This window comes from Apteryx rowi, unplaced genomic scaffold (genome assembly GCF_003343035.1).
Source record: "Apteryx rowi isolate R43461 unplaced genomic scaffold, aptRow1 scaffold_645, whole genome shotgun sequence".
Taxonomy (NCBI): Eukaryota; Metazoa; Chordata; class Aves; order Apterygiformes; family Apterygidae; genus Apteryx; species Apteryx rowi.
Window position 1 is genome coordinate 418,108 of NW_020450922.1, and position 15,109 is coordinate 433,216.

A 15,109-nucleotide genomic window follows, 5' to 3' on the forward strand; every position below is an offset into this window, starting at 1 on the left:
TTCTTTTTTTTTTTCTTTTAGGCAAATGAAAATGAGACCTGGAGAGGTCCTTATAGACTGCTTAGATTCTGTTGAAGATACCAAAGGAAACAATGGAGACAGAGGTAACCATGTACTCAGGGAACTTGTAACCTTCCTAATATTTAGCCTGTTCAGGTTCATGAAGGCCCAGTCTGTTTTCCATTGAACTCAATATCAACAGTCCACTGCAGAACATAGACTGTGCCTGTTTCACAGATCTTTCTCCTCTGGGGATATTTTCAAGTAGTATAGCTTGTTAAAACTTTTAATGCGGTGATAGTTTTGGCTCAGAATTTGTTTAATATTGAAAGCCTTGTAAGAGAAATCCATTTATAAACAACATGGTGATCTTTTGTTGTAAGCCTGTTTAATGCTTATATAGACCTATCACTGTACAGAAATTTGCATGTTGGCTTGCAAGGAGTTATTTCAATTTTAAAACATGAAGGGATTTCCCTTTTCAAGCTTTATGACATTCTTCAGTTGTTTTGATCTTTTTTCCTAAGCTAGTTTACAATGAAACAGTAAGTGTGTACATACTCTGTAAGTGCATGAACTTGCCAGCTTGCCTTAGATGACATTTCCTTGTGTTGGCTCTGCTGCTGCACTGGGTACAGAACAGAGGAGATTTGCACTTGACATATAGGGGTGAGGTTATTCGTGAGGACAGCTGTGACAGCTAGCTCACTGCCTTCCCCTTCTCCTCCCACAGAGCTGTTCTGCACTGATTCTGTGTCTGCATTTTTACGATAGGTGGGTGGATGTGAAATCAATAACTGTTTTTGATTTGTTTTGGAGGAATGCTGATATATACCAGAGGCTGTTTCATTTGTTTCTTCTAACTGGACTTGCTCTCCTAGCATTAAAAAAAAAAATTTGTATGTAGTGATTGTTCTGCCAGGGTGTCCTGCATTTTTCTTGCCAGCAAGGGGAAGAAATATTCTGGTGTTTCAAAACGAGAGTTAAATATGTACATTATTTACATATTTACATTTTGTACATCATATTAAATGGACCGTTTAATTTGTTGGCAGTCACTCAGAAATATTTACGCTCTTTATTTCCAGGTAGACTCCTTGTGACAAATTTGCGCATTATTTGGCACTCATTGTCATTGCCTAGAGTCAATCTCTGTAAGTGTTGTCTCCTCTTAAGTGGACTATAAATTTTATGTTTCCTTTGTGGTGGTGTGCTGTACTTTCACAATACTATAGGTTATAGTACAGATTACTGAAGTGTAGATCTGCTGCTTCTGTGAAGTCTGAAATGAACTGTTACTAATGAATTTATCAGTAATATAGGAACCGTTTTAATAAATCATAGAAAACTATTAGTGTTTAATGTTGATTTCTCAAAAGAGAAGCTGAAGAGTACTTCAGACGTTTTTTTATTTAGCCTACGTGGAGTTCATTCTTTTTTCTACAAAGAACCAAAAGTTTGAGTTTTTTTCACTCCTGGCCATACTTGTATCTCTTGTTCCACCTGTTTATTCATGTTCTGTACTGTTCTACAGTTTTTATTCCCCACAAGTACCTGCCCTTCCAAATTTACTACTGTGAGCTCTGAATAAGCTTCTAATTTTAAACTATATGAGTAGCCGGCCTGTCTACTCATATTTAATTTGCTGAAGCAGGGCCAGGATGCACTTATCCAGTACCAAAATTATTTCCARTGCTGAGTTCCCAATAGTCAGTCAACATTGGCAATCTATATACTGTTCGTAACCTGTGTAAACTTACACAGCCTGATTGTGTGCTCTTTTGCATTTGCTCTCTATCTAATGCACACACACAAGCACACACATGTGCTACTTTTATATGTGTACTTATAAAATAAAAAATATAAATATAAAATATAAATAAAAAATTGTGTACATAAGTTTTAGAACAGACCTTTCTAGAACAGTTCACAAAGAAACTTACAGAGTAGTTCAGCCCTATAGAAGACCTAGGGAAATCTAACCTATAGCTTTTAGAGTTTTAAAGTACTGGGCATTCTCTAGCTTTCAAGGCAATGTTTTATTTCTTATACTCAGGAAGTATATAGACAAATAAGCATTTTATTGGATGCTGGTTTTGGCCATTGCCATTTCTGTTAGATCTAGATGATGTCTCATAAGCAACCTATGAAATAGTCTTTTTCTGGTATGTTTGTATGTATCAATGTAAATCTGTAAAGACTGTGATGTAATCCATGAAGACTGAATATTCTTATCCGTGTAACTTCTACCAGATCTGAGCTTTTGGAGATGCAGAATCTCCCCAAAGCAAATTCTCATTCTCATTTGGTATTTTGAACCTGACTAGCTACTGTTGGTATCAGTAACAGAATTGTCATGGATGTTCAGATAGAGTCCAGCACCATCTTAGTGGGCTGCTTTGTTTTAGGAAGAATGGCTGGGAATAGTTCTCTGTTTTTATTTTGTATCAGAGCACTGCTATGGAAGAAGCAAAACGAAATTTATAACTTTTTTTTTTCTTTTTGTTTCTTCTTGTACTTTCCATTTTTTTCTCCTATAAAGCATTATTATCAGTGTAGAAAAATTTATTTCTAAGGGTAAAATTTAAGGGCAACATCATGATGAAACAGACCTTCTTGGAGATGCGTGGTGATAGGCTGAAAAGCAACAGTCAAAAGTTGCAACAAGGGAAATCCTGATTAGATATTAAGAGAAAAATGTTCACAAGGAGGGTAGTCAAACAGTGGAACAGGCTCCCCAGAGAGGCTGTGGAATCACAGAATCACAGAATGGTTGAGGTGGGAAGGGACCTCTGGAGATCATCTAGTCCGATCCCCCTGCTCAAGCAGGGTCACCTAGAGCACATTTCCAAGGATTGTGTCCAGATGGCTTTTGAACATCTCCAAGGAAGGAGACCCAACAACTTCTCTGGGCAACCTGTTCCAGTGCTCTGTTACCCATCTGCTTGCTTGGAAATACACATAACTCAACTGGATACCACTCTGCGCAGCCTGATTGAATTGGCCCTGCTTTGAGCATAGCATTGGACCAGAGGACCTCAAGAGGTCTCTTCAACTTAAATTAGTCTGATTTTATGACAAGGGCTCGGACCGCTAACTGTAACAAGGAATTCTCACAAAAAGCTTCCAAAGGTGTGCTCCAAAATACCATACTGTGCTCTAAAATTCTGAGTATCTTTTTTTTCTTGCTATCAAAACTGTTCTTTTTTTTTCTCCCCTAACTTTTAGCTGTTGGTTACAACTGCATTATAAATATAACTACAAGAACTGCCAACTCAGTAAGTTTTAAAAATATTTTTTAAAATAGTGAAAGAAGCTGTAATTTATTATTCACACTTACTGTACTATATAAAYAATCTCAAAGTTTACTTTCAAGAACAGTAATATAATAATTTTAGCTTATTTTTAAAAGCTGGGAGAGTTTTACATTTCTAAAAAAGTGGGGTTTTAGCCAGTTTCCTAAGGCAGTGAGACTCATGTAATCCCACTGTTTGGTGACCCTTCTTCCTCTAGGTAACTCATGCACGTTTGGCTCACTGCATCTAAATTTAACAAAGGGCTAGAGAGACAGTAAGTTTGTGCAAGAAAGCTGCCAAATACATAGGCTGAGTTACATGCAGCTGTGAAGCCATTTGTTTGGCTAGATCGCAGCAAAGAGGTAGCATGATTATATAGGTTCCCTGGGCAGCCACGTGGTGGCACATGTACTGCTTGGCTGCTCAGCACACTCACCAACCTGGACTAGCGCAGCACAGGGTCTCTTGTTCCCCTGCACACCTAATGGAGGTAGGAAGGGGGCATGATGTAGGGTTTTGGGGGAACCGTAGTGGAATGGCAAGAGGCAAAGCCAGAAATACTGTGTTTCAGTCGTGACATGCAAATGTGTAAGAGCCAGGCTTCAGCAGTTCTACTGCCGATGGAAGAGCTCATTCCTCCTAAAAAAACAGAGTGAAAGCTTTGTTCGGGTGAAGACAGCAATAGATCAGTGGTATAATCAAGATTACAGCTTCAGTTATTATACTTAGAATAAGAATTTGAATAATACATCAAGATTACTATTCCCTGTACAGTCAACTGTCTTGTCAAAATGTTACATCTGAATTTTTCCTTACAGAAATTACGAGGACAGACAGAAGCTCTGTATATATTGACCAAGTGTAACAATACTCGCTTTGAGTTCATCTTTACCAATGTCATTCCTGGGAGTCCCAGGCTCTTCACTTCAGTTATTGCTGTGCACAGGTACCAGACTTAAAATAGTGTTTCTTCATTTACAAAACTCAGTGAATCAAATTTATGAGCAGAATGTGGAATTACTACAGCTGATGGACCCAGTATATAACTGTCCATATTTAACATCCCCACARGCTTCTCAATAGAGAAGAACACAATCTCTAGAAAGAAGGGAGAAAATGCTCACAAATTCTACTGCATAACTACATACAATAAAAATTCATGTATGTTAATACTGGTCATGGATTAAATCATTCACCGTGTGTGAATAAATGGGGTGAATAAATCAAAGTACCAAAGAGCTAATTTCAGTGTATATTTTCTATCTGTAATTTCTGTCTGTAATCATTTTCTGTAGTCGTGGACCATGTGATAGAAATGAAGGGTTAAATCATGGTCAGAACTCCCACTGACTTCAAAACAGTGGACATTTCACACCTAAAAATTTGTGAAGTCTGTGTCATCTGGATGAATGTGTGCATAATACATTAATGTATGTTTCAATTTAAGAACTGTGGAATACTGACTTACATATGTTAGATGTTTATGACTTAACCTGCACTGAAAAATAAATGATTCTTGATGTCCATGCTGTATAACATGGGAGCTGGAAGATTTATGCTTTGCAGTAGAGGCTGGGAGATGACAATTTTAAGGAAAAGAAAGAAACAGCATACACATGAACAGTACAGATGATCCAAACAGATGTCAAAAAACCTGCTTTAAAAGTAATGTCAGTAAAGAAAACTGAAATGTGATGGCTTACAGTGCTGAAATTTTAATAGTACTCATATTTTTGTACAACATGGTAATAAGGAAAGTTGGAAATACACATTTCCTATTGGTGCTAAAACATAAACACTGAAAAAAAGATAGAAAACACTGAAATGGTAATCCATATTTTCATTTTTATAGAGCTTATGAAACTTCTAAAATGTATCGTGATCTGAAGCTTAGAAGTGCACTGATTCAAAACAAGCAACTGAGATTATTACCGCAAGAACAAATATATGATAAAATCAATGGAGTATGGAATCTATCAAGTGACCAGGTATAGTGAAAAATGAGATTACATTCACTTCAACAAAGCTAAAATGTTTCAGCTTTCATCTTTCCTAGCAGCTATACTATTACAGTTCTGTAACCTCAGAGGAATTACACTTGATTCAGTTCATCAGCTGGTTGCATGTGGAAAAGCTGATCCCATATGTGCTGCTCAGTACTACAAGGCTGTCTTCTTGGCAACCTGAAGTCTACATGACTCAGCTTACATACAAGGAACTAGATATACACCTCCTGCTAGGAAAATATATTTATGAGTCTAAATCTATATTATCCTGAAAGTGAATCATGCTGTTCCAAAGTGCTCTGCTGAATATTTGTATGTTTACTTGCAGCTTTGACTATATTGTAAGACTATGTTGTCTTTTGATTACTGGAAACTGAAAATATTGGAATAGGAATCTGTCTTGAAAAAGTGAAAGAAGGGTTCAAGGAGCAAATAGAAAACATCTGTATTATTTTAGTTATTTGTATTTCCCAGAGCCATGAAACAAAACAGGAACTGTTATTTCTGTCAGTGCAATTTTAGTCCAAAATGGAAACAGGATCCATCTTGACAAGCTAAAAAGTTCTTTTCTTTACATTCCCTTGGCACACATCTCCACAATTACCCAGGTTTAACCTGCATGCCATTATACTTAAACTATATACCAGTTCTAGATCTGTACAGTTAAGAGCACTCTCAGAAGCTTCATGTACTGCCGTTAGGTTTGCCGTGCTGTGATTTGCTCCTGCTTTACTGCAGTAATAGGAACTCCCAAGTGGTTTTCACCACTCAGGTGCTGTACMCTTTAAAGATTTGATCTTGCTTCCTTGAAATCAGTAGTAATGTTTCCGCTGGTTTCAGTGGGAAAGAATCAGGCCTTTATTGGATTAAATATGAAGCTATATTATGCTGGTGTTTAAATGGATATGAATAGTCATTGCGTTTGGAAAGAGGGCTGTATACTTCAACACAGTTCTAACATACTTTTTCTTTAATAGGGAAATTTGGGAACATTTTTTATTACTAATGTGAGGATAGTGTGGCATGCAAATATGAATGATAGCTTTAACGTCAGCATACCATATCTACAAATCGTAAGTATCTTAAAACATCCCTTTTCAAAATTAAATATCCTGTAGCATGGGATGAGTTCTAGTCTTCAGCTGATGCTCCCAACTCATACTGAAATTAGTATTTTCACGTCCTGAATTCAGGGAAGAATTTGGTCTTACAGCATCAACCACAACATAATTTTTTTTCTGTCTGGATTAATTGGATGCTGTAATTTTTCTGTCCAGATTAATTCATTGGGAGGTCCAGATGTTGAAGAATGGGCTTTATTTCTAATTTCCAAAATATTTTCTATGATGCTGTATGCCAGCTGCATACCCTAAGATTTATTATCTGTGATCAAGATATTCAGAAATGAATTGTTACCACTTTTAATGAGACGCTTTTCCCTGGGGTTTCAGTGATTCAGGTTTGTAATGGTAAATGGCAGGGAATGCTGGTGTCCAAGCTTCCAGAACCAGTAATGATAATTAATGCTGTGTAAAAATAAATAAATAATATATATATATATATATATATATATAAAGCAATTCCAAGGCATTTTTTGATGAACTCTTTTTACCTCTTTACCATTAGCGTTCAATAAAAATACGAGACTCAAAATTTGGCTTGGCAATGGTGATAGAGAGTTCTCAGCAGGTAAGAAGCTTTAATAGCCTTTTTTTAGTTGGTTTCATTTATATATATATATATAAAGTTTTATAATCCTGGAATGCTACAGTGCTACTTTTAAACTACCTACAGAATTCCTTTYCAGTGGTTTTTTGAATATAACTTTCCTATATAATGGGATACCAGTTCAAAGCTTATTTATCTTATGGAGAAACATTGCTGCTGTTTTTCTTTCACCCTTGGTTTAAATGGCAGACTGAAAATACAGAAAGATGTCAAAATACAAATAATATTTTATATCAGCAAATTGAAATTTGTTATCATTAAACTGCAAATCCCCATCAAAGAGAACAAGTTGTTAATAAATGTCTGTCTTTTTTCTTTTATTATATAGAGTGGAGGATATGTACTTGGTTTTAAAATAGACCCTGTGGAGAAACTACAGGAGGCAGTGAAAGAAATTAACTCACTTCACAGAGTTTATTCAGCTAACCCTATTTTTGGAGTGGATTATGAAATGGAGGAAAAGGTAGTCCCTTCATTTATTTGAAATTAGATACAATATTGCACTACCACCACTTATAAAAATACATTAAATGTGTAATAAATACAGGGATTTATTTAACTGTGTTTTAATTTGCAGCCCCAACCTCTTGAAGACCTAACAGTAGAACAGGTTCAAGATGATGTGGAAATAGAATCTGATGAACAGACAGATGCTTTTGTGGTAAGCTCTCCACAGGAAAAAAAAATTCTTTCTTGGTTATTCAAATTAAAAAGCTTACATATCTAAATCTACTAAAGATAAGCAACAACTGAACTTTCGATGTTTTAAGTACACCTGCATGTCATTTAATCAATATCCTTGACTACTACGGGAATTTTTCTGCTTATGGGATTTTAATTACTGTCTATAGAACAAATTTTTATTTTAAATAATTAGTAGTAGGTATATATGATAGTAGTTGTATGTAGGTCCTCAACACGCTAAGATCAGGAATAGTTTGAAAACCAGCAGTCTTCCTTCTTCTGGAGCAGACTAATAGGTGGTGGTGTCTGTAGGCTCAACAGTCGTCTCAGATATAAACTTGAAAGATTTTTAGAAAGGCAGCAATAATTTTGAGTCACTCCTTACAATCTGCACACTAATGCCAATACTGCTTTAGAAAACTGTATTAGTTTTCATCTCTCAGTATTTCAGGAAAACATACTTTTAAATGCGGTAGACTGTCCATGAGCTTGATCAGCTACCTTCTAAGAATTTCCAGAGCTTCGGCACAATCCAGTAAGACCTGGTCAATTGTGTGATATGCAGGGACTGCACAAACAGAAGGTTTTTATGTGCTAGTCGGACACATTGCCAATTGATGTGGTTTCATGACTCATCTCTGGAGTTAGCACCAATATTATTTCCACCCTCTTTTCTTTTGCTATCATCTATCCATTCAGATAAGCATTTATCTCTCCTTTCTCTTTTCCCTCTTCTTTCCTTTTTTTTCCCCAGAGTTTTATTTCTGTCTTCAGCATAGTTGAAAATCTTTTCCTTAAAGGTAGATTTTATTTGTAATCTTGATGCCTGTCACTTGTGTTAAATAACTGTGCTCTGTATACTCTAAAATAAAAACTGGAAGCTGTAAATGATTGGAAGATGGTTGCCACAGAAAACATTTCATGCAAGACCTAATGACTGGCTCCGCTCCAATATTCCATGATAGTTAAAGACTGTGATGCTGTTCTGTGAAGTCATGTATAGCTAGAGATTCAGCTTCCCAGGAGAATGCTTCCCTCTCCGTCCCTCCCCAGTCCAGAGGGGGCAGCTGAAACAGGATCAGGCTCTTTCTGGTAAATATGATGATCTAGAACTGGTACTGGCTCAGAGACTTCCAGAACTGCGCATATTTTCAGAGATCTTGCTTCCCAAAGAGTTTGAATTAATTTTGAGGATGGAAAAAATTGTATTGCTTTTGTAGATCACTGCCTGAGAGTAGAAAAACTTGATTAATCATTCATTTAGTCCATGATCATTTCTTAGATTGGTTATAATGTTAATCGAATTTTGAGATTGCCTACATTTTAATGAGTAGTTCCAAAGTCATAGTTTTTGAAATTGAATAATAAATGCTGCTGCACATGAAGTAGAAAATACTAGGATGCTATCAGTTTGCCTTCATGTCAGCATTGTATTCCTCATAAAGTATTTCTCAGTGTAACAAATGTAACATAAAGTTTTTAGTATTTTAAAATCTTTATTTAATATGATGAAAAATTCAGGGATTTAGTATTATTTAGTGAAAAATAATTTAATCACCAGAACGTTTTTGTAAATTATTTCGACCTAGAAATTACTTCGATCTTGTTTATAAAACAAAAATAAAACCAAATGGACTGGTTTGTTAAAGAAAAGTTACAAGACACAATTTTTACCCCAATAAGTTATTTTGTTTTTAAGATTTGTTTTTAAACAATGATTTTTTCTCTCAAGATTGTGAGGGTTTTTGTTTTTGTTTTTCAGGCTTACTTTGCTGATGGTAACAAGGTAAGACCAACTTTTTTGTATCAAATTTATGTTGTTGAAAACTTGATAATTAAATTAATACAAAATCTATTCTGTTTTATTTTATTTTCTTTCTTATATCTTGTGCATTCAAAAAAAGCAACATGATCGGGAGCCTGTGTTTTCAGAAGAACTAGGACTTGCGATAGAGAAATTAAAGGATGGATTCACACTCCAGGAACTCTGGGAAGTAATAAGCTGATTTAGATTTTTGTTGTCTGTTGCCTAACCAGTGAAAGACTCACTGTTCTTACTGATTTCATCATCTCTAGAAGATAATTGGAAAAAAATACAAGGGTAACAGAGAAAGAACAAACCAAAATTAAAGAACAGGCAAATGTTATACAATGTATAGTCAGGRTATGTCATAAAAGAAATATTACTCAAAACCTCTATATGTGTAAAAGGTTTGTATTTATTATAGTGTTTCTGTTAAAGTGTTACTTTATTTTCATTTATTTATATAAAGCATTGTACTCTCCTATAATGATTATATCTAAATAACATTTCTATAACTTGTTTCATATTGTGCAACAGAGAAATATAACACAGAGAACACTTTGTATCTAGGCATCCTGGYTGTATCATTGTAGCAGTGTTGTAGTACTAAAAACTTTTTGACAAAATGCTGTACTGTTCCAAATACTAGTTTTCATATCTCATAATTTTATGAAGTGCTTATCACATAACATTTCAGGTACTTAATTTTAATCTAGATAATCCCATGCAGTTTTTTCTTTTCTGTTTTTGGTAAGAGCAATTTTTTCTAATCCTTCCTTTAAAAAAAAAAAGTACACACATAAATAGCTTCTGCATCTGACTCATTAGACTTTTATGTTGCTATGTGTTAGAGAGAAATGAGTCATTTATTGTTTAAAGGAAGATGCAGCTGTTACGTTTTCTAGTGAAATAAGACCTCTGCACTATTTTCTGTAAGTGGAAAAAGTCAAATGAGCTGTCCTCTCAGCTGTTGTTTTAGCAGCTGACTGTTCTAGTAAAGTAATTGTGATGTGGATGTCACTATTTGTAGGAAAATCTTTCAAAATATATGTTTTAATGAAATCCTACCTATATTGAAAAGGTTTCAATAAACTTTCAGTAAACTTTAGTAATGTTATACCTTGTTGAAGAAACTGCTTTCAAACAGTTGGGTTTTGATTCTGTTTGCATTACATTCAAAGAATATTTTACCATATGGGTCAAAAATGTTTTCTGTATGGACAAAATGCAGTTCTTCATCCAGGCACTTTAAACAACTTCAAATTTATTTTGCTTCTGTATTACCATTTTTAATGAAAATCAAAAAGTTTCCAGTCTAAACTGTGAAACCTTCAACATGTGCATATTTTTTTCTAAATCCACATACTTTTTAAATTACTTATGGTTAGATTTTGGGAGGGGGGTAGTTTAAATTTAGATTTTTTAGTTTTGTTAAAGTGTTCATTAAATAATAATCACATAGTGGATTATGTCTTTTGTTCTCTATCTCTTTCATTTACTCTTTTCAGTTTAGTTTAACAGCAGTTAACACCATTTCTAATACTGTGGAATTAAAAAGGATTGATAATGTCTACAGATTATCTGAAATGAACAATAACTGTTTTTTAATGAGGGAAAATGGGGACTTCATTTTAAATTATTTTTGAAAGTAGAACTTTACCTGAACAATTTATATTTTATGTTTAAACAGTGGATTTTTAGTTTCCAAATAAATATAACAGATTGTATATTAAGAAGATCAAAATGAAATTCAAAGTCTTACCAGTATCTGAAGAAATCACTGATGTGATATGGGTATGTTTAAGAAAAAAAATCTTATCGCACAGATAATTGATGCAATGATTTGGATTTTTCCTAATATCTCTGTGACTGATAACTTATTAAAATCTGCAACTATGAGATACATTGGCAACTTTTGTGAAACAGTGAGTAGTCATTGCAACTGACAATTCATAATATTTCTATTTCAGAATATTGTGTAGTGTGTATTTCCAATCTTGTTTAGAGCTATCTCATTGAGGATCAGATTCTGCTGTCCTTACTCATGTCAAGTAATTTCTTACACTGCAAGTAATCTCATTGATTCAGCACAGAGAATGATGGCAAAATCAGGCCATAGTGACTAAAAGCAACAGTTGCTTCTTTCAGTCTTTGACAGCTGCAAGAGCAACTCTTTTTTTCCACACCATCCACCCTAAATTCCGACCTGTAAGAGTATGTACCTATATTTAGCTAGCAAGATTAAATTGCAAAGGCTTCAGGCTGGGCAAAGCACATTGATCTGCCTTTTTTACAGACAGACCTTTGCACAGACAACAGCTAAAACTTTCTACTCCTCCCCTTTCCAAGATTTTAGCAAAATGGATTCTCAGAGGGAACTCACTGAAGAACTCAGACTTTACCAATCCACCCTTCTTCAGGATGGCCTCAAGGAACTCCTGGAAGAGAAAAAGTTTATAGATTGCTCCCTGAAAGCTGGTGACAGAAGCCTGCCTTGCCACAGATTGATTCTGTCAGCCTGTAGCCCTTATTTTCGTGAGTATTTCTTATCTGAGCAAAATGAAGAGAAAAAGAAGGAGGTAGTTCTAGATAATGTTGACCCCAGTGTCYTGGATATGATAGTCAAATACCTTTATTCTGCAAGTATTGATCTTAATGATTCTAACGTGCAAGATATTTTTGCTTTGGCCAGTCGCTTTCAGATCCCTTCTGTATTCACTGTGTGCGTCTCCTATCTTCAGAAGAGGCTTGCTGTCGGTAACTGTCTGGCCATTCTTCGATTAGGTCTTCTGCTTGACTGTCCAAGACTTGCATTTTCTGCCCGTGATTTTGTCTCGGATCATTTTGTGCAGATTTGCAAAGAAGAGGACTTCATGCAGCTTGCCCCCCATGAACTTATATCAGTTATTACACCTGACAGCTTAAATGTAGAGAAGGAAGAACTGGTATTTGAAGCAGTAATGAGATGGGTCCGGACAGACAAGGAGAACAGAGTAAAGAGCCTGGGAGAAGTTTTTGACTGCATTCGTTTTCGTCTTATGCCAGAAAAATATTTCAAAGATCACGTTGAGAAGGATGATATAATTAAAAGCAACTCAGATCTTCAGAAAAAAATAAAGATCATTAAAGATGCTTTTGCTGGAAAACTGCCTGAGTCTAGCAAAAGCACAGAAAAGTCAAACAAAGGGGAAGTAAATGGTGATGTAGGAGATGAAGATTTACTCCCTGGGTACCTAAATGACCTTCCCAGGCACGGCATGTTTGTCAAAGACCTAATTCTTCTTGTTAATGACACTGCTGCAGTAGCTTATGATCCTCTTGAAAATGAATGCTACCTAGCAGCCCTGGCAGAACAGATTCCCAGAAATCATTCCAGCATAGTCACCAAACAAAATCAGGTCTACATTGTTGGAGGACTGTATGTGGAGGAGGAGAACAAGGATCAGCCTTTCCAGTCATACTTCTTCCAGGTATAAGCTTTGTCATTATTTGTGCAATAGTAGGTGCTGTAAGAGTTACTGAAAAGTATTTTCAGTCTATGCCAAACAAAGTTCAGTGTCAAACTAATTCATTTCAGTCGCATGACTTTTCTTTAAATGTGTACACCTCTCAATTTTCACCTATGCCAGTGCAGTCCATTCAATAGGATTTCTCTCACATTAATTTTTAATACCTAATTAAGTTACGTGTATTGTAAGAAGTGAATTATCTAGTCTCTGTCTATGGTCAATGGAAGGAAGAACCTCTAGAGAGTTATTCCTATTTCAGAAAGATACATTGAAACCAGGGGACTTGTGTTTTCTCTTTCAAGATCCAAGCTGAGGATGAGATCTCAGAAAAGATTGATCAGAATGTTTTATCTAGGCACCGGCTTTCATAGTTTAGGACCCAGATTTTTATTGGTAAAGATGTGTAAGCATAAGCCTAATAAAATTTTTGCAATCTATTTATTTCATGAATTTCCATCAAGTTCAGTGAAAGTTGACTGCTTAACTACTTAACAGGATGTCTTTTTTGAATCTGAAATATTTTTATGGCAACAGTAATGTCCATTTTTTAAATGTCACTTTTTTCACTAAAATTCCAGAAGTCCTTCTGTTATATTTACATTTGAAAACCTAAGGGTGCTCTAAAACATATAATATATATATACAGAAGGCTGTTTTTTTGGCGAAGTCAATAGACTAAATATGATGTTTCAACTGAGTGTAATTTTATATCTTTATAAATCTGTATAAATATAAGGCTTATTAATACAACTGTAACTTCCACGACACATTTGAGAAAATCAGCAAAACCACAATTTGGTGTAATTATTACCATGAACTAATTCTGTTGCGGTGTTTTTAATAGCTAGCTGCATGCTGTATTCTTGGGTACTTAAACTAGCTCATGATGAACTCTTGCAACATGCCCCTGGCTAAGTGCCTGTTTAAGCACATTGGCCTAAAAAGAGTGAAAGTAGGTCCTCTGTGAAATAAAACAGTGATAAGCAGATGTGGAATTTTAAAGCCTTCATATTGTACATTGCAAATATTAAGTGTTTATAGAGCTGTGGCTCAGTGTGATGTTCAGACGCAATAAAAGAGTTGGTTTAAGAAATTTGGTATACGTATGAGAGGGAAGTATCAGTTTGCTAGAGAGGGATTAGCACTGTTTCATTTCCTTAGGTAGGTGTAAAACACAAATCACTGAAGTACAAAAGTTGTTACAGAAATATTCTTCCAATAGAAATACTGCACTGGTGTCAAAATTTATATAATCCAGAACTGAATAATCCAAATCTCAGGCCTTCTAGAATTCTGAATTCTAAATTCTGGAAGGGGGCCTCTGAAACACTAAACCTCCAGACTGATACTAGATATACTATAATACTATTGATACTATGGCATTTTCATAATCCTGCTTTATATGTCTAAACCCATTTCCTGAAATCCTGCTCTCCAGTTTGTCACCTCTCAAGCCTTGCTCACTGCTGCTACTGCACATAGTAAAACACTTCTGTTCCGTGTTACCTGTGTGGCTAACATTTCCTCTGAAATGTTAATGTGGTACCATACAGATTTTCACTTATTAATCTCCTTTTCTGCACCTTTGCTGCACCTGTTTACCATTTTATTTGGTAGCTAGCAACCCAGGACAAAACATGGCTACCACTGACTCAGAAATGTGTAACTAWTTGTTTATTGCCCTATCAGAAGTAGAGATGTATCAGGCCATCTCCAAGACTGATTCACTAAACGTGCTGTGGTATGTAATGTATGCATCTTGTCCTCATAACCTCACCTAGATTTAGCTACTGAAACAATCTTATGTCCATGAACTAAATTCCACTGTTGCAATGAAAGTTGTTATCCAATGAGAGTGGTCATGAAATCTGGGAGATGCATTTTACCATAGAGATGTTGACTGTGGAACATAATTCTGGAAAAAGATCGTCATTGAGCTAAACCTAGATCTGATTACTTTGACTAAACTTTCTCTCACTTTCACACATTTACACCCAGGCAAACTCACATCTCCTCCTCCTTTCCTGTATGTTGTCGAGCAAATTTATATGAAATAGAAGAGAGAAAAAGTTCTTGTTAAAT

At 35.4% G+C, this 15,109-nt stretch overlaps 2 protein-coding genes across 8 annotated transcripts in view; both read left to right on the forward strand.

Annotated features, from left to right (window-relative positions):
• BBS5 (Bardet-Biedl syndrome 5) lies at positions 1-10,626 on the forward strand. The gene is made up of 11 exons (XM_026084534.1): positions 1-104; positions 1,089-1,154; positions 3,229-3,278; positions 4,115-4,242; positions 5,149-5,284; positions 6,280-6,375; positions 6,929-6,991; positions 7,359-7,493; positions 7,608-7,691; positions 9,477-9,500; positions 9,619-10,626. The coding sequence occupies exons 1-11, from the start codon at positions 26-28 to the stop codon at positions 9,718-9,720; spliced, it is 963 nt and encodes a 320-aa protein (XP_025940319.1). The 5' UTR covers positions 1-25; the 3' UTR covers positions 9,721-10,626.
• KLHL41 (kelch like family member 41) overlaps positions 8,713-15,109 on the forward strand; it is a 23,000-nt gene continuing 16,603 nt past the window's right edge. For 3 of the 7 annotated variants that reach the window (XR_003256453.1, XR_003256455.1, XR_003256454.1), the window contains exon 1: positions 11,846-12,988. Coding sequence is in view for 4 of the 7 variants with exons in the window: in XM_026084530.1 (XP_025940315.1) it covers positions 11,735-12,988 (1,254 nt within the window). In the remaining 3 variants the exon portion in view is untranslated. Of the gene's footprint in view, positions 8,807-9,476; positions 9,501-9,618; positions 9,709-11,087; positions 12,989-15,109 lie in introns of those variants that run through there. The other 4 variants (XM_026084532.1, XM_026084533.1, XM_026084531.1 and 1 more) reach the window with 4 other exon arrangements.